This window comes from Bidens hawaiensis, unplaced genomic scaffold (assembly GCF_021521415.1).
Source record: "Bidens hawaiensis isolate Kalapana, Puna unplaced genomic scaffold, B.hawaiensis_p1.1 tig00006359_1, whole genome shotgun sequence".
Taxonomy (NCBI): Eukaryota; Viridiplantae; Streptophyta; class Magnoliopsida; order Asterales; family Asteraceae; genus Bidens; species Bidens hawaiensis.
In genome coordinates, this window is record NW_027491424.1 from 486,832 (window position 1) to 507,336 (window position 20,505).

General features: G+C 39.4%; 1 protein-coding gene and 1 long non-coding RNA gene across 2 annotated transcripts; both read left to right on the forward strand.

Moving 5' to 3' along the window:
- The first annotated feature begins 354 nt into the window (after positions 1–354).
- LOC143632059 (uncharacterized) lies at positions 355–1,703 on the forward strand. The gene is made up of 3 exons (XM_077100653.1): positions 355–649; positions 738–797; positions 1,563–1,703. Exons 1-3 carry the CDS (start codon positions 383–385, stop codon positions 1,701–1,703), a joined length of 468 nt encoding a protein of 155 aa, XP_076956768.1. The 5' UTR covers positions 355–382.
- Positions 1,704–1,790: 87 nt separating this feature from the next.
- Positions 1,791–2,283, forward strand: LOC143632005 (uncharacterized). Its single transcript, XR_013153471.1, has 3 exons — positions 1,791–1,863; positions 1,944–1,995; positions 2,101–2,283. It is a non-coding gene; the product is annotated as an uncharacterized LOC143632005 (long non-coding RNA).
- Positions 2,284–20,505: the final 18,222 nt, after the last annotated feature.

Consider the following 20,505-nt stretch of genomic DNA (forward strand, 5'->3'; position numbering starts at 1 on the left):
CATTTTTCTTTTTAATACTATACACCAATTGACCGTACTTTTTTCACTCGATGGGAGTGGTCTACAATAACAATAACAATAACAATAACAATAACAAGTCGACGTTGTGTAGTTCCTGATTAACTTATTTAATTTAAACATTATTTATTCCGCCCAAAATATATCTTAGAAATAAAAGTTCAGAAAAGTTGATCATATTATCAAAGATAAAGGGGTACATATAATAATAATAATAATAATAATAATAATAATAATAATAATAATAATAATAATAATAATAATAATAATTATTATTATTATTATTATTATTATTATTATTATTATTATTATTATTATTATTATCCATCCTTCCCACTCAAGCATCAGAAAGCAGAGCACAAAAATGGCTCAATCCCATCAATTACCATCAATAATAATCCCAATTACACCCACTAATCTTCCAAAACCACACTCTAATAACCACTCACGAATGTGTTTTCCGAAGATTAAGGCAGAAATCACAACACTCCAAGAACACCCATTTCCCCCAAACGCCATGCGAAGAAAGCTTGATTCAACATGGATCGGTGGATTCAGTCTCGGAATTGATCTGGGTTTGTCAAGAACTGGACTTGCTATCAGTAAAGGTTTCTCTGTTCGTCCTCTAAAGGTTTCATTTTGCCCAGTTTTCTGGAATTAATTTGTCATCAATTGAACTGGTTTTTGAGTTTATTATTTGGGTTGTTTTGTTCGTTTAGGTTTTGGAGTTAAGGGGACAAAAGCTTGAGATGAGTCTCATTGAAATTGCCCAACAACAGGTTCGGTTTGGGTCGGTTTCGGGATAAAACTGAATGAAAAACCGAAACTTCGGTTTTTTGGATTTTTGAAACCGTTCGGGTTTGGTTTCGGTTTGAAAATTTTGGGCCGAAATAGAAAAAAATTGGTTTAGAATAATGAAGTTAGGCTTGAATCGTTTTGTTAATTAATCACTAATTGATTATTATACAGTTGGGATAAGTTGTTTGAGTTACATATTTATTAAATTCTTATAAATTATTTGAAATAAAAATTAAAAAAATGAAAATCTAGAATTTTGGTTAGGTTTGGTTTTTTCGGTTCTAGTACATGCAAAACCAAAATTGAACCGTAAGTATGGTTTTTACATAATCGTAAAACCAAACCGTTGGCTTTTTTTTTCTTTTCGGTTTGGTGACCACAATCTTGATTAACTTTTTATTTGGATCAAAACAATCTTGATCAACTTTGATTCAAAGTCTTAACTCAATTGACTTTCAAAGGTCAAACATTGACTTTTTTGGTCACTGGGGGCAAGCATGCAAAAAGTGTCAAAATTTAAAAGGCTGAGATTGTAGAACAGTTTTAAACTTGGAAAATAACTCGATGAAGTTGATGTTTGAATTTTAATGGTTAAACGAGTACTTTTTTTACCTATGATTTTGACAACAATTGTTATTATAGTGTAGCAAAGTTGTAGCTATATGCGTTGTACTATAATTCAAATTTCTGAGTTGATATATCCAAACGTGTGTCCATGAATATTGTTGTGCATACTGTATAAATAGGAGGTAGATGAGTTTATTGTCGGGCTGCCCATTTCTTCAGTCGGAAAAGAGACACCACAATCCAATAAAGTTCGCAGTGTTGCTGGTAGGATCGCCATTCGAGCTGCTGAAAGGTATAAATCTATTAATTTTACGGTTTAGTCTCGAAAAGTTAATTTTAATCTTGTTTATTTGGTTGGATATAGTCATTTATGCTTGCAATTAAATTTGTTTTTATTATATGAATGTAGGGGGGTTGGAGAGTATACTTGCAAGATGAACACGGAACATCTACGGATGCCATGAACCATATGATCAACATGTATAAATCAATTTCACTTGATCTAATGTTATTTTCTTATGTAAATCTGTTATTTGTTTGATAAGTGAATAATATTTCAGGGGCCTCAGCAAATCTGCACGCAAACAGAGTCTTGATGCGTATGCTGCCATGGTAAGACTTGATCTTTTTAAATTTTTTATCCGTTTTTTTTGTCGAACTACAAAATGTGAACTATGGTTAAAATAAACGGGTTGTAATTGTTTTTATTCGTTGCAGATGGTCCTAGAGAGGTATTTCTCAGACCATGGAAAAGGAACGGAAATGGTTTTGCCAAAGCAATTAGACCTCCAAGAAAAGATTCGGAAAGGCCCACCATCAGATGACGTGGATTTCTTTTAAGATTAGATGTATAAAGACGTGGCAAAATGGACAGGTTGGATAACGGGCCAAAAAAATGTAATTAGAATCGTCAAAAGTAGGGTGGGCCGACTAACAAATATGTTCTTATCTTGTTTTTTTCTTGTATTTTACTAATGATTATGTTTTAAATAAGATTAAGAAAAGTTTATTATTGGAATGAATCTTAACTCTTTAATTGAACTTGTTATTGTATTCACAGACTTTTGAATTTGCCCGTTTGACCGTGATAGTTAAATTATCCCCTCATGAACATGTGTACTAGGTTTCAAATCTTCTAAGGTGATACAAGGCTTCACCAGTTTTATTTGTGGGTTCTACATTTGCGATGATGGACCCGCAGCACGAAGTGGGTTAATCTATGTAGTGAACGCTATCAAATAGAATGATCAAATTTTGGTCTTTAGAATCCGGAAATATGTGATTTTCATTCAAATCTTGTATTTGTACACATTGTTTGAGCATCATTAACTTTTCTAATATTGACACGTCGGAGCGGTTGATGTGTTTGGCAAGAAAACTTATGGTGTTCACATTTTCCGAGTTGCAAAGACTCACGACAGTGGGTTTGGGTAGGTTCGCTTAGGTGTCGTTAAGAGTCCTAGAGATCCTACTAAAGGGTTAGAATGGGTGGTTAAACAGTTAAGCAAAACAAGATTCAGGTGTTGGAGTGGTTGAGCGTCCAAAATCTTGTAAAATTAGTTGGTTAATAGAATGTGGAGGACCATTTAAGTTCAGGATCGGGTGCACCGCTCTCATGGAACTTGAGACTCAAAGCGGCTCAAGATGTGGTTTGTGGGTTGACGTATATGCATGAAAAGATGGATTTTCATATTGGTTTTAACGATTTTGGCTTCCAACATTCTACAAGACGAGCAATGGAATGGAACTAAGGCATACACGGCTACAAAATACATCTAAACCGGTCATGTCAATGCCAAGAGTGATGTATGGAGCTACAATTGTGTTTCTATATGAGTTATATATCACGAGTCGGAGCCCACCAGAAAACCGGCCCATTCAAGCTCCAGTATCGATCCAACCCTTCCACTTGCCTCACTTTCCACACCAAAAACTCAAGTATTTGGTTTGTTAGTTGTATTTAGTTATAATTAGGGTTTTAGCCCATATAGTTGGCTAAAGCCCATGGGCCTTTTATGGGTTGATAGCTAGGGTTTATTTGTGTATAAATAGATGTAGTTGTTTATGTATTTCTTACACTTTCAAGTAATAAACATTACTTCACTACAACCATCTTACTCTTTACATGGTATCAGAGCCAAGGCTCTCGGTACAAACCTGAATCCCGGTTCCCGTCTTGACTTCTGTTCCAAGATCTGTTCAAGTTCAGATCTGTTTAAAAGTTCCAAGTCAGCTGTTGTCCGAAACAAATTTTTTTTCGGCAGACCTTTACAACTCATTGCCGCCACCATCGTACTCACCATATCCCGATTCACCCTCCCTGAGAGTTCGACGTCCAACCGACGCCGGACGCACCCCTACGCGCCACCGTCTCGACGTCACTGCCGCCCACGCGCCGCCGCGTGACGGCGCGTGCTCCATCTTCCGGCCGCCGTATTTTTCCAGTCTCAGTTCGCATGTGTATTCGTTCGGATAAGAAACTTTCAGATCCAATGGCTGATAAAAAGGCTTCAGAAAATCAGATTGCTCCAGGTATTATTAATTATTCAGCTGTTCTTCGCATTCCGATCAAACTTGACTAAAAAAATTGGGGTTCGTGGAGTCTCTTTGTCCAAAAGGGTCTTGAAAGTATGGACAAAGACGATCATCTCACTAAACCACCCCTGGACCCGATTACCAAAGAATGGAAAATTGATGATAGCGGAATCCTAATGGCCCTATGGAATGCCATGGATACACAAATCCTTACTATTGCTCAAAACTTTTCCACCGTAAAGGAAATGTGGGATCACCTCTCTTCATCCTTTTCGGCTAAGGAGTCTATCTCACATGCTTATTCTGTGGTTCAAGCCTATGGTCGGGCCGAGCAAGGTGATTCTACATTTACCGACTATTTCACACGATTTTGCAAACTCCAAGATGAGCTTCGCACTATGTTTCCACCCACTACTGATTTGAAGATTCAGGAGGAGCGAAACGCCAAGATGGATGTCATGACCTTCATTGCCGGGATATCACCTAAGTATTCAAGCGCCCGACCCCTACTGTTGAGCAACTCCGCTGCTACATCTTCAGTTGCATCAACCTTTCATCTGTTACGGGAAATGTATGGTCCTGGTGCAACTCTACCTCCTACTGATACATCGGCTATGTATACATCTACTGGTCGGGGTACTGCTCGAGGTTCTCATATGACCCACAAAAAGGTATTGGACGGGGCGGTGGTCTTGTTTGTCACTATTGCAAGGAACCAGGTCATACGAAATGGGACTGCCCGAACCGCCCTCCTGGAAGTCAGCCACCTCCTCGTCCCAAAGCTCGTTTGGCTGCCGCTGGTGAGACTTCAGATCCAACCGCCACTCCCACCTACACAGTTAGCGAAGAAGACTATTGTCGTCTCCAGCAGCTTCTAGCCTCTCAGACTCCTGCTCCTGCTCCACATGCCAATACGGCCGATTCAGGTACGCTTCCTAGTCCTTCTTCATCTTGGATTATTGATTCGGGTGCCACTCATCACATGACTGGGAACTCGGGTATTCTGTCCAACCTTAATAAAGTCTCCCACCAACCTGTTCGACTGGCTGATGGGTCTTCCTGTCCTGTATTGGGGGTTGGATCCATTAACACCTCATCCAACTTAAACCTCTCGTCTATTCTATATGTTCCTAAATTTCCCGATAACCTTTGTTCGGTAAGCCAACTTAATAAACAACACAATTGCTCCGCTAAATTTTATCCTACTCACTGTATCTTTCAGGATCTAGGGACTAACCGTCTGATTGGCACAGGTTTTGAATCTGGAGGCCTCTACCGCTTAACCTTCCCATCAGGTCCTACATGTTCTACATCAAATGCTTTAGTCAAGGAGGACCACTGTCGGTTAGGTCATCCCTCTACAGCGGTTATGAGGCAAATGCGTCCAGATTTACCACTTTCGTCTTTTAATTTTCATTGTGAGTCGTGTCAACTTGGTAAACATACCAGGCGTCCCTATCCCCCTAGAGTGTCTAATCGAGTCAGTTTTTGTTTTGAACTTTTGCATTCTGATGTATGGGGGCCTTGCCCTACCAAATCTACTTTGGGTTTTGAATATTTTGTTAGCTTTATTGATGACTATTCTCACACTACTTGGATTTATTTGATGAAATCTCGTAGTGAGGTTTTTTTTCCATATTTCAAGAATTTAATGCTTATGTTCAAAACCAATTTAACACCACCATTAAAACCTTCCGATCCGATAATGCTAAGGAATATTTTTCCACCGACTTTTCTTCGTACTTAAAAAACAACGGCATTATTCATGAATCATCATGTGCATATACATCTCAACAAAATGGTGTGTCCGAACGCAAAAATCGTCATGTTGCTCGCACACTCATGATCCAATCACGTGTCCCTTATCGTTTTTGGGGAGATGCCGTTCTCACAGCTGAATATCTGATTAACCGTATGCCCACACCCGTTCTTCATGGTAAAACACCGTTTTCTGTACTATGTCCCACCGGTACTCCTTTTCCTCTCGCACCTAAAGTCTTTGGTTGCGTTGCCTATGTTCATGACCATCGTCCGAAAACAATCAAACTTGATCCCCGAGCCCTTCGTTGTATCTTTGTTGGTTACTCACGGGTTCAAAAAGGGTATCGGTTCTATAGCCCATCTCTTCACCGATACTTTACTAGTGCCGATGTCACTTTTAATGAGTCATGTTCTTACTTTCCTGAGTGTTCCACTCCTGTTTCTGACCCATTTCCTGACCTCAATATACCCACATCTCCCTTCATCCCCACCATTCCTGTGTCAATTCCTTATATCGATTCAATCTCTACTGATTCTGACCCACCGACAGAATCTCCGCCACTGCTTTTCACATATGCTAGGCGAGGTAGGGGTCAAACATCAGGGACTCTTGATTCACACCCTGGCCACGACCTCGAAATACCCTCCGATACTCCGTCTACATCTGAGCAATCCACACCTCTCACTAATACATCCTTACCCAATCTAACAACCTCTGATACACCCGTTTATGATCCTCCTGGTGCCCCACTTCCCGATATACCTATTTCCTTTCACAAGGAACCCCGGAAATGTACTCGTTACCCAATTCAGGACTATGTTGCCTACACCCACCTATCTCCTGAATGTCATGCATACACCACTACCCTTGATTCCTACCCGATTCCCAAAAATGTGACGAGCGCTCTCGCTCACCCAGGATGGAGACAGGCTATGGAAGATGAAATTGGGGCTCTAAAGTCCAATCATACATGGGATCTTGAAACACTTCCTAAAGGGAAGCGTATTGTTGGTTGTCGTTGGGTGTTTACGGTTAAACTACACCCGGATGGCTCCTTACACCGCTTAAAGGCTCGGTTGGTTGCAAAAGGGCATTCTCAGGCATATGGCATTGATTACAATGAAACCTTCTCTCCGGTAGCTAAAATGCCATCTGTCCGTATTTGTATCGCTCTTGCTGCCATTAATCATTGGCCGCTCCACCAGCTTGATGTCAAGAACGCCTTTCTTAATGGTGTTCTTGAGGAGGAGGTATATATGGAGCAGCCCCCAGGGTTCGTTGTTGAGGAGGAGACCTCAAAAGTTTGCAGACTACGTTGTTCTCTATATGGTCTTAAACAGTCTCCCAGGGCATGGTTTGGTCGATTCTCTAGTGTTATGGGACAGTTTGGGATGACTCGGAGTGCCTACGATCACTCTGTCTTCTTTAGACACCAGAAAGGAAAGAGGATTATCGTAGTTGTTTATGTGGATGGCATTATAATCACAGGTAATGACGAGGTCGGGATTACCGAACTCAAGCAGTTTCTTCAGTCTCAGTTTCAGGTCAGCGACTTAGGTCGATTGAGGTATTTCCTTGGCATAGAAGTATCCCGCTCTCCACAAGGAATACTTCTCTCCCAACGAAAGTATGTTCTTGATATGTTATGTGGCTTACTGGGTTGTAAACCTGTTGATACCCCAATGCTTGCTACAAAGAAACTCCTCTCAAAGGAAGGAGATCCAATGAAAGATCCTGAGCGATACAGACGGTTGGTTGGTAAACTTAATTATTTAACCGTCACACGACCGGATATCTCCTTTATTGTTAGTGTTCTGAGCCAATTTATGGCTGCACCATACACCGGTCACTGGGATGCTGCCCTTCGTGTCTTAATATATCTTAAGACCTCACCTGTCTTGGGTATATTATACTCCGATCAGGGTCATTGTCGTGTAGGTGCCTTCACAGAAGAAGGAGATGGTCGGATATCAGGGTTCTCAGATGCAGATTGGGCAGGTTGTCCGATTTATTGATGATTTACCACCGGATATTGTGTGTTTGTTGGAGGAAATCTTGTATCATGGAAGAGTAAGAAGCAACACATGGTTTCCCCCTCGAGTGACGAATCGGAGTATAGAGCCATTGCAGATGTAACATCAGAGATGACATGGGTTCGTCGTCTTCTCAGAGAGCTCGGGGTTGTTTCTAATGACTTGATGAGGTTATACTGTGATAGTCAGTCAGCCATTCACATAGCCAAGAATCAAGTATTTCATGAGAGGACAAAACATATTGAGGTCGACTGCCAACTTATCAGAGATCGAGTAGTAGGCACACAAACTGATCCTCATTCCATTCAACCAGTTATGTGAAGACAAATTTTCAGCTAGCAGACATTCTAACTAAACCGCTCTGGAAAGCTCAGATAGATTTTATTTGTAACAAGTTGGGCATGATTAACATCTATGCTCCAACTTGAAGAGGAGTGTTAGTTGTATTTAGTTATAATTAGGGTTTTAGCCCATATAGTTGGCTAAAGCCCATGGGCCTTTTATGGGTTGATAGCTAGGGTTTATTTGTGTATAAATAGATGTAGTTGTTTATGTATTTCTTACACCTTCAAGTAATAAACATTACTTCACTACAACCATCTTACTCTTTACATGGTTTATGCAATAACACCATTTGAGGCCCTTTTAGCATGCTACCTGCATTACTATTCGGGTAGTGCGGATCATTGGGAGGAAATTTTCAGCCAGCCTCATCGAGTTCTTGACTTGCACCTTGAGGACAAGGTGAATTTGAAAGGGAGTGAGTAATGTTATGAACATTATGGGTCCGAGCCCAGTTAACATATATGATGGTTACCTGGTAGAGCAGATCGAGTTGCACACAACAAACACCTCCTTATTCGAATATTAAACATAAACTCACAAACTATGATCGAACTTAAAATAAAAACTGAATTACAAGTCTATAGAGTACTTTTGCTGATGTAGCAAGAACCCTTTATTCCTATACTCCACCTCGAGACCGAGAAAATGCCTTAGACGGCCTAAATCTTTCATTTTAAACCTCATATATAGATTACTTTTAGGTTGGATGATTTCATCTTCAAGGCCATCCGTAATTAATAGGTCATGAACATATACAAGGACTATAGCAACCTTGATTGGCTTTTACAAATACGCTCGCAACTGAAAGAGTGCACACAAAGCTGTTATGCTCTAGAAACTCAGCAACTTTCCCATACCACGTTCTCTGTGACGTCTTCTTTAAACAAATAAACCGTAGAGCTTCTCTTTGACTAACATACATACCCTTGGTGCTTCTTGCTTTCAAAACTGGCGAGTTGCTCCATGTATATGACATGATCAAGGTCACCGTATATAAAAAGCGTTGTTTGCATTTATTTGCCATAGATTCCAGTTCTAATTACTTGCAGCTAGGGCAAGCGAAACTGGAAAGTGGTTAATTTAGCCACGGGGCTAATTGTCTCGTCATAATCTAATTTGTGGGGCCGAGATCTCCATCCTTTCTGTTCTTGATGATACCACACAAATATACACCGGATCGCTTTCTTCTCGAGTTTATGTCTCAAGTAACTTGGCACAAAGACCTTACATTTGGGCTCGAGTTTATGTCTCAAGTGACTTTCTTCAAATAGCTTACATTTGCTTTCTTCTCGGCGTCGAGTACGTAAACTGTTTCCAATCTATATATCTTAAACTTCTCAGAACACTTTCATATATTCGGGCCCAAACAGTGCATAGTTACCAACTGAAGTAATCTGTGGGGCCGAGATTAATGTTTTTACATTTGCTCTAAATATCTCCTAACGAAGAATAACACAGGGTAACTAAGGTTGGCGCCTATTACAGGGTCATGGATGTCAAACCGTTGTTGGTTTTAGACCCGAAGCAAAATCATAAACTACTTCTGTATTAGTATTGTATGTGTGTACACAAGTAAAGAAAAAATAATATTGAAAAATATTTGTTGTAGTGGAAAGATGATATAAAGTAAAAGGCTATAAATAGCTGACGGGTGGTCCATGGGACCTTAAGTGGTTTAAGACCGTTAATATTCATGTGTTTAATTGGTTTATCTTGTTGAATTGGATTACGTTTACTCGTGTAATGGCAGATATGAAAAGCTAGATGATGGAATTACGAGAACGTAGGCGAAAACGGTCCCCACCATAGCCTACGGTAGGTACCGTAGGCTACGGTGGTACCTGCAGGTTTTCCATTTTTTTCTAATAAACAAACTAAGAGAAACTAAAAAAAACCAAAAATGATTAACAACTTATTTACCAAAAATTAAAATTCAAAATTACCCTACCCACCATGAAAAACCCGAGTTGTCCCTAACACGGTAAAGAAAATCATAAAAATTTCCCCACACTTGACTTGGACAAACTCCAAAAAGAGGAAGGTAATTTTTAAAACCAATTTTTGAATAAAAACTAAATTAACCTATACTAAAATATACAACATACCTTGGCCTCTTAATTCGTTTCCTCATTCTGTGAGCGTAACAAGTAACTCACCCGGTCCACATCGAGCATATTGATGTCCTTTCCTTCCAAGTAAGGTTTAAGCCTTTGACCGTTCACCACCTGTTTCGTTTGTTCTTGGACATCTTCTATCTCCACATCACCAAACTGACCCACTTTTGTGATGACATATGGGCCCATCCACTTGCTCTTTAACTTACTCGGAAATAACTTTAGCCTTGAATTATACAACCACACCCTTTGACCCACTTCAAACGTCCTTTTTCTCAACTTTGCATCATGGACCTTTTTTAGTTTATCTTTGTATGCGGAAGCACATTCATAAGTTTCATCCCGGATTTCCTCAATCTCATTCAACTTCAACTTTCTCAATTCACCCGCTTCCTTATAATCCGCGTTACCATTCTTGATCGCCCAAAACGCCTTATGTGCCAACTCCATTGGTAAATGACACCCTTTCCCATAAACTAACCGATAAGGAGTTGTGCCAATAGGAGTTTTGTTGGCAGTCTGATATGCCCAAAATGCATTATTTAACTTAGAAGACCAATCCTTTCTATCGACCCGCATTGTCTTCATCAAGATTTCTTTAATTTGGCGATTGGACACTTCGACTTGTCCACTTGTTTGTGGATGATAAGGAGTAGTAATTCGGTGATTCACATTGTACCTTTTTAAAAGTTTCCCAAAGTTGAAATTCTTGAAATGTGACCCACCATCACTTATAATAACTCTCGGAATGCCAAATCGAGCAAAGATATTGGATTGAACGAATTTGCAAACTACCGAATGGTCATTGGTTCTTGTTGCTACCACTTCTACCCACTTGGACACATAATCAACCGAACCAAGATATATAAAAATCCATTCGAGTTTGGAAACTGGCCCATAAAGTCAATTCCCCATACATCGAAAATCTCTAACACCAAAATCAGTTGCAATGGCATTTCATCCCGTTTCGAGATACTACCCAACTTTTGGAAATTCAAACAATGTCGGGCATACTCACTTGCATCTTTAAAAATGGTGGGCCAATAAAACCCACATTGGAGCACCCGGTAACCCGTCTTTTGATCGCTAAAATGACCTCCGCACGCCGATGCATGTGCATGAGTCAAAACCTCCCACACCTCGGAATCGGGAATGTATCTCCTTATCACTTGATCCGAACCAATCTTGAACAAATCTGGTTCATCCCAAATATATTGTTTCACTTGGGCCATGAACCGTTGCCTTCTTTTCTTCACCCAATGACTTGGAATAGACCCCGTTGCTAAATAGTTCACAAAGTGGGCATACCACGGAGTGGTCGATACGGTTAACAGTTGTTCGTCTGGAAACCGTTCATTTATCTCTATCGAATCGTCAATACATTCAAGTGGAATCCGAGACAAGTGATCCGCCACTACATTATCACAACCTTTCTTGTCCCGGATTTCAAGGTCGAATTCTTGCAACAATAACACCCATCGAATCAAACGCGGTTTCGCGTCTTTCTTTTCCATCAAATACCTTACCGCACTATGATCCGAGTACACCACAACTTTACTTCCCAAAATATACGACCGAAATTTATCCAAGGCGTACACCACCGCAAGTAACTCTTTTTCGGTAGTGGTGTAATTTAATTGCGCCTCGGATAAAGTTTTGCTTGCATATTATATTACCGCCGGCTTTTTCTCCACTCGACCCAATACCGCTCCAACCGTGCTATCACTAGCATCACACATGATCTCAAACGGGCTTGACCAATCCGGTGATTGTAGAATGGGTTCTTGTACCAACTTCTCCTTCAAACTGTCAAAAGCTTGCAAACATTCATCAGTAAACTCAAAGGGGACATCCTTCAATAAGAGATTACATAAAGGTTTTGAAATTTCACTAAAACCTTTAATGAATCTCCTATAAAATCCGGCATGTCCCAAAAACGATCTCACCCCTTTAACATTTTTCGGGGGTGGTAAAGATGAAATTACTTTTATTTTAGCTTGGTCAACTTCCATTCCCCTACTTGAAACCACATGACCCAACACAATGCCCTCTTGCACCATGAAGTGACTTTTTTTCTAATTCAACACCAAATTTGTCTCAACACATCGTTTTAAAACTTTTTCTAAATCAACGAGACACGACTCGAAAGTTGAGCCAAAAATAGAAAAATCGTCCATAAAAACTTCAAGTGATTCCCCGACCATGTCAGAAAAAATGCTTATCATGCATCTTTGAAAGGTATCCGGGGCATTACAAAATCCAAATGGCATTCGCCTAAAGGCAAAAGTACTATATGGACACGTGAAGGTGGTCTTATGTTGGTCATCGGGATGAATTGCAATTTGATTGTAACCCGAATATCCATCCAAAAAACAATAATATTTTTGACCTGAAAGTTTTTCAACTATTTGGTCAATGAATGGTAGTGGAAAATGGTCTTTTGAGGTTGAATTATTTAATTTTCTATAATCGATGCACACTCGCCACCCGGTTACCGGTCGGGTGCGATTTGTTCACCATTATCACCTTTTATTACCTGGATGCCGGATTTCTTGGGCACTACCTGTGTCGGGCTCACCCATGCACTGTCCGAAATGGGATAAATGATCCCCGCATCCAACCATTTGATAACCTCCTTTTTCACCACTTCTCGCAAATTCGGGTTCAACCGTCTTTGAGTCTCCCTTGTGGGTTTAGCCTCCTCATCAGTAATTATTTTATGCATAACAATGGAAGGACTAATACCCTTTAAATCCGCCAACGTCCATCCAATAGCAGCCTTATGTGCTCCCAACACTTTTACCAACGCCCTCTCTTGTTCTTCCACCAAGTTAGAAGCAATGATAACCGGAAAAGTTTCATTCTCCCCTAAAAATGCATACTTCAAGTGACTTGGGAGTTCCTTCAATTAAACCTTTAGTGGACACTCCAAAGACGGCTTTGTGTCCGAATTGATCTCCGTTGGCAAATTCTCAAATTGATGTGTCCATGGGAGCCTTCCCTCTTGCATAGCTAAGACATCCTGTTTTTGTTCTTCCATCCTCAAAGCACACACGTGTACCTATTCAGAATCATCACAAATACAAGCTTCTACACAATCTTCATCATATTAATGAAGAATACAATGGTCCACCAAATCTGCCATAAAACATTCTTCACCACTCAAAGAATTAGAAACGTTAGTAAAAACATTAAGGCGCATTTTACGATTACCAAACGCCATGTCAACGGTACCAAATCTGCAATCAATGATTGCATGATCAGTGTTCAAAAATGGTTGACCTAAGATAACATTTTGTTGTTGACTTGGGTCACCCGAAGAATAGTCTAACACCAAAAAGTCCACAGGATAGTAAAAATCCTCCACTTTCACAATAACACCCCGCACGATTCCACGGGGAAGTTTATGAGACAAATCCGCCAATACAACCGTGGTCTCAAAACGTTTTAAAGGACCAAAGTCATATTGGTCATAAAAACCCCCCGGGAGAATGCTTACTCCGGCCCCAAGATCTAGTAACGCCCTAGACATTTGAAAATCGCCTACTTGAATATTAATTAAGGGCGTTCCCGGATCTTGAAGCTTAGGAGGAAGATCTCCTTTTAAAACCGCACTTACCCGCTCATTTAAATCCACCCATTTAGGCATTTTTTGTTGCCTCTTTTGAGTGCATAGATCTTTTAAAAACTAAGCATAAGCGGGCACTTGTTTTATTGCCTCAAGTAAAGGTAAATTTACCTTTACTTGCTTAAAACTTCCCACATCTCTTCTTTTTGAGGACCCCTTCTAGAAATGATGTTTTTCTTACCCGGGTCGAGTAAAGTCGAGGGAAATGGGACCGCAATTGGTTCCACTTCCTTATTTTTATCATTTAAATTTGAAGTTTGACCCGGATTTTGTAATGGTTTTTCAAAAGTGACATGTTTAGTGGGTTTATTTGTTACAATTTCACATCACTTTCATTACTCGTAATATCCTCAACTTCCCCATCAACCACACCCGGTGATAAATCCTTTTTGTATTCTTTACAACTTCTTAAAACACTAACGTGGGTAATAGGAACATTGCGAGAAGAGTTATGAGAAGGATTTACCTTTGTGTCGCTTGGCAATTGACCCTTATTCTTCTTCAAGTCCGACACTTCAGTTGCTAGTTGACCCGTTTGTGTGGTCAACGATTGGATGGCCTTATCTCTAACTTCATCTTTTTGCATTCTCACTTCATCAAGTTGATTTCTTCGTTGCATGTCTTGTTGCATCAACTTCAACATGTCCATAACCTCATTTCCACTCGATGAACTTTGACCAGTTGACCCGCTTTGACCGCCACCCCCTTGACCTTGAAACCCTTGATTGTTCTCGCCATGAAAATTACCTTGGTTATTGTATTGTTGGCGTGGAACATAATTGCCTTGATTTCCTTGAAAATTTGGGTTAGATTGAGTGGCCGGGTTTCCATATCAAAAATTCTGGTGATTTCTCAACCCGGGGTGGTAGGTGTTGGAGTTCATGTTGTAATTCCTACCACCTTCCCCTTGCAATGCATTCACCTCTTCCACCGGTGCTTGACCTACCTCACACACCTCCGAAGCATGACCCAACTCGTTACAATTTGTACAAACATCAATTACTTGATTAGTGGTTTGTACATTTCCTTCTTCCACGGCTTGCACTTGCGGTCTACCAACCGCCGGTCTTGCCCTTCGTCCGGTTTGAGTCTTTCTCTTTGATGTAACCGCAATTTGTTCCAAATACGCCCAATCATCTTGTTCATAATTGGTACCAAATGTACCATTAGTGATCGACCGCAAATCCCGTTCATCCTCCATACTCAACCCTTCATGAAACGCATTCAATAACTCCCAAAGAGCAATACCATGACGAGGACAATTTTTGATCATCATATTAAACCGCTCAAACGCATCATGAAACATTTACCCCGTTTGTTGTTGGAAGGTTCTCAAACTTCTTATCGCATCGTTTGTCTTTTGGTCCGTGTAAAATTCTTCCAAAAATCTTCGTTGCATTTCGGCCCAAGTATAAATAGAAGCGGAAGGCAAAGTGTAAAACCATCTCTTTGCCTTGTCTTTCAACGAAAACTGAAATAAAACAAACTTTACCTCATCCGATGTAAAACCTTGACCCCCAATTGTGTTGCAAATGGAATCATATGCCTCCAAGTGGAAGTAAGGTTCCTCCGTTGCTAGACCTTTATACTTCGGAAGACTTTGAAGGGAATTGGTTTTTACTTCAAATGTCCTCCCTTGATGATTGAGAGGAATAACCAATGTTTTGAAACCTGGCTTGGCCGGTCGGACCGGGACCCGGTAAGCACAACGGTCTGGGTGGTGCAATTAGCCCGTTTTCTAAGTAACCGGCCGGGTTTCAATTTTTGGCGGTTGAACCGGACTGGTGAGCCGGCGGGCTAACCGGTAATTTTGGTTTCTGCTTGCTTTGAAGTATATTCTGGATCTGAAAATCAAAATCTATTTAACCCTAAAGACTCCATTAGCCATCTCACATCTATTTTGCTTCATACTCGCTTAAATCTAGTCGGCTATGGTTTGAATTTGAGATGAATATAGAATACCAAGCAACTATTATGTTTCTTAAAACTAAATTACAAGGAAAAACTAGAGAAAATAGATATTAGTAGATGGGAAGAGTATGTAGATCTAGATTGTAAAACTGATGGGTAGAGAGCGGCAGGAAGATGTCTTTTGTTTGCAAATTTTAACACAACCCTAACTAATTCCTTTTAAGTGTTAATAATCTGGACCTTCTCAAGCCTCATGGATTTTAAAGTGGGCTATAGATTTGGGCTTGTAAAACCTTATAGATAATAATAAATCATATAATGAATCTGAATATGTAATTCTTATATTTTATATTATATATTTATATTTATATTATTTGTGACATATCCGGGTCGATGACCGGTCCAACCTCCCGGTCCGGTCCGACCTATGACCCAGTAAGGCTTTCGGGTCGATGCCCGGTCCGGGTCTGAAAACATTGGGGATAACCACCAGAGAAGGATTATTAGTAATTATAGGTCGGAAGTGGGCTTCAATCCCCCTAATCGTCTCTCTTGCGTGCCTTCTTTGTACCCCCATTGGTACTCTTGGTTGACCCATTTGCCTATAAACGGGCATTGGCTGCACATATTGTTGTTGAAACTGTGGTTGGGGCATTTGCGGTTGGAATTGTTGATCTTGAGGCTGCCCTTGCGGTTGTTGAATAATTGGTAACCAGTGGTTGTTGTTGAGCTTGTTGTTGAATCGGTGGTGGTTGTACGTTTTGTTGGACAACCACCGGTTGTTGCTGAGGTTGTTGTTGAACAATCGGTGGTGTATTAAACCCTTGCATCGATTCCGATGGTTGCCATTGACCATAGGCCAAATTTCCCGGATTTACCATTTTTCCTCCATCACCTCCCATGTAGTAACCTTCCACTTCATACCCTTCAAATTCACCATTAAATCCATATCCGTATCCGTCACCTTGTGTTCTTGAATGCTGCATAAACGGTTGGGGTTGGTATTGGTAGTTTTATTATGATTTTTGAAAGGGTGGTGGTTGATATTGTTGAGATGATGATGACGCACCAAAGTTAGGAAAAAGGTTGGTAATAGGTGGCAATGTAGATGATGTTGAGTAGGTGTATTGAGCAGCTATGGGTTCAGTTGTGGGTGGTGGTTGGAGTTCACTTGATGCTGTAGGTATATTTGTAGTAATCGGTGGAGGTGGATTTGGTGGAGGTGTAGTCAGAATTATTTGAACCGAAGTGGGAACTGGTGAATCCATGTTGTTTGATGCGGTTGGAGAACCAAGAAGCTTATTCTCTCTAAGTAAGACTCGGTTTCTTTGAAGTGTTCTGTCAATCTCGGGATCAATAACTAGCGGTGATGACCTGTTAGAGCTTCTAGTATGCATACACCTGTAGGTACCTGCACACTAACACAACCCGCGTAAACCCGAAAATAACAGACTAAAACTACTAAAGCTAACACACGTTGTGCACTACTCCCCGGCAACGGCGCCAAAATTTGACGTGAGGTCGAAGACTCACTCAAAAATAAACCGATTACAACTAATTAGATAGTGGTAAGCGAGTATCGAACACAGGGAGTTTGTGGAAAATGTGTTACTAAGTAGCTTTGTAATTAATCTATATTAAACTAAATGAAGAAAATAAACTCAAGTATTTTGTTGGTTGATTTGATTAACAAAAAGAAATGAAAGCAATTTAACGAGTTTTAAAACAATAAGAGAAAATATGCCTTCCATCGGTTTCAGGTTTCTATGAATGCCAAAGTTAATGTTTAAACTGAGATGAACAATAAATAAAGTTCATGCTTATGTAAACGATTGCGATAATTGAGGATCAAGTACTTGGATTATACAACGCAAGGTAATCACTCAAAAACCAATTAGTTTATCCAACCCCGAATCCCTCCCGATTAATCTCGATTGCTTAAAGCACCAAGAACTGATGGTTTAGAACACGAATTCAATAAACTAACAATCTATCAATCAATGCATAAACACCATAATAATGAAATCAATAAGATCAAACTATTATCTCAGAAATTGCATAAACATTCAATCAAACATTCATGAATAAACCTTACAATCCGAGGGAAAACACAAAGGGATTTAGCCGAGCATGATTCGGTTCATCATTCCTTAAATTAAAGTTTGCATATGAATCGAAAGCGAGTCTCTAATGATTACCACACTCACAATAATGTTATTTAACCCCCAAAGTCGCCTCTAGGTCGCTCTAGGATCAAAAGATATGATAAGGATCTCAAAAGCCGCCCAAAAATACAAGTTATAACGTTTTTACGACTTTCCTCGTCAGGTCTACTGTAAGCTGGTAGCTTACGGTGGCTTCCAAATACCCTAAGGTGGCTTAAAACTGCCTTACGATAACCATTTTCATCAGGTTCCACCGTAGCTTACGGTGGCTACCGTAAGCTACGGTGGCTTTTAACAAAGCCACCTTGTTTTCATCATATCTTTCTCGTTTCAACTCCGTTTTCTTCACCGTTTTCGCCCACGTTCTCGTAATTACGTCATCTATATTCTCCTACCTGCAATTATATGAGTAAACATAGTCAACTAATTCCACAAAATAAACAGGTTGTATGCATGGTTATTAACGGTCTTATATCACTTAAGGGTTGTCCCATGGACCACTCGTCAATAGCCTACAAATATATAACGGAAATAAACCATTTCCAAAAAAAAAAAACAAATATATAACGAAAATAAACCACTTCCAAAAAAAGGTGTAGTCAAACAAGACAAAAACAAACTTAACTAGTCCATGTTCTCCAACGTTCACATCCTACCAACTCCAGTCAACCTTGGATAATTATTTTAACAACTAAAGGAAACAAATACTAAACTACAAACTAATAAAAACCGACTCATTAACCCACCCGTCAAGATTAAACCCAACATTCATCCCCTTAATCTCGACGTCTTGACCTATGCATTCATCCAAATGCCGTGTAACATGCCGAAAACTTCCATACCAATTTTCACAAATTTAGAAATTTGAGGGACTAGTTAGTCATTTAGCTAATATATATATATATATATATATATATATATATATATATATATATATATATATATATAACTCTCATGAAGTAACACATGTTCGATGACTAATCGCATGAAATCTACATGTGTCCAATGACTAATCATATGGAATGACATGTGTCACCACATGTCAACATAAATGGACACGTGTCATCACAAGAATGAATGGTGGCGAGCGACGGTCTGACCAAGGGTGTGAGTTTCAGTTATAAATAGTGGTCATGGGTTGCTCATTTGTGACATCCCGAACACCAAACCACTCTCACTTTCTCGAAGTTTGTGCCACCGAGTTGGAGTCCCAACTCCACTATAGAGTTTCTTTGTTTCAAACCCCGACACCCTATGTATAGTCGAAATACTCCTCGTTCGTCCTTAAGCGTTATACCCATTGTAAGGTAATTGTTATGTTTAATATATTTTACTTCATAACTTCGATCTTAGTCGAGGGTATAGCCTAAAACTTGGAAACTTTATATATATATATATATATATATATATATATATATATATATATAAGCCTTTTATATATAAAGGTTTAGAAAAAAATAAAGGTTTCTTTATTATTAAGATACATAAAGTTTTACATACAAAGGTTATTGTCAATTTACTTTCTTCTAAACGAAGAAACATCAATATATATATATATATATATATATATATATATATATATATATATATATATATATATATATAAACAAGAAAAGTGTGTCGGACATGTAGTAACTGGAAGGGTGACAATACCGGCAGTCGAGTTTCTTAGACAAAGTAAATCGTATGAATCCCAATAAACCACGGGACCCGTTTACTTTCCTGGAGAGCTTGATGAGAGTGTTCGAACCTATTAGGCCAAAGCATGCCACACCAAACGTCATACAAACTAAAGTAATCATTTTGAATAAAAATGACTTTTATATCAAAAGAAATGTTTTATCAAGGTTTAAAGCTATAAATTGGACTAAAGGTCTGAAGCTAGATCATTCGATCTAGATAAATTATTAAGCTATTATTCTCGAACTATAGGTCCTAGGTAATCATTCAAACACAGAGAAATATGTTAGTTGAACAACTTATCAAAAGGTGAATACGTCTAAAACTCTCTATAGGCATGAATACGCCCAACCTTTTTAATAGCTTGAATACGCCTAACCTTTTTAATATCATGAATATGTACTATTTTTTTAAAAGTATTTACTCTTTTAGATTATGGAGGGTTATCCATATGTAAAGGGTTGGAAAAGTATTTACATTAGGGTTAGTTCAAATCCTCTAAAACATATTGATACAAGGTAGTATTAGAAACTCAGGCTAAAATACACATGTGTTTGGATCATTACATATATGAACTGTAGTGGGCACACTACAGACACACTGACCATGGGACAAGTAACTGTCTTTAGGGCGCGTAACCGTCCACTAAGTGGTATGTGCGTATGTTTAGTTCCGATGAGATGGAATTGAGACCCTCTGAGTCGTTGAACGCTATTGGTGATTGTGCCATAACGAATTATCAAAACATTTTATCGAGTCAGCTAATTCACCAGCATATATATGCTGACGTATTTTTAAAAGTGTTTCCAGGTAACCAGGAGTAAGGTATAGAAGTGAATATGCCTGGTGGAGATAGAAGATGGCTAGGCGTAGAATACAGTAGATAGCTTAGCAAAATTTTGTAAACGAAGCATATGTAAAACTTGTGTTAAAGCAAGTACAACAAAAA

Bases quoted from the DNA above. Each gene is read 5' to 3' on its own strand.
- LOC143632059 (XM_077100653.1), top strand. From the start codon at position 383: ATGGCTCAATCCCATCAATTACCATCAATAATAATCCCAATTACACCC. The intron at 650-737 runs GTTTCATTTTGC...TTGTTCGTTTAG, and splicing joins TCTCTGTTCGTCCTCTAAAG to GTTTTGGAGTTAAGGGGACA. The intron at 798-1,562 runs GTTCGGTTTGGG...CTGTATAAATAG, and splicing joins TTGAAATTGCCCAACAACAG to GAGGTAGATGAGTTTATTGT.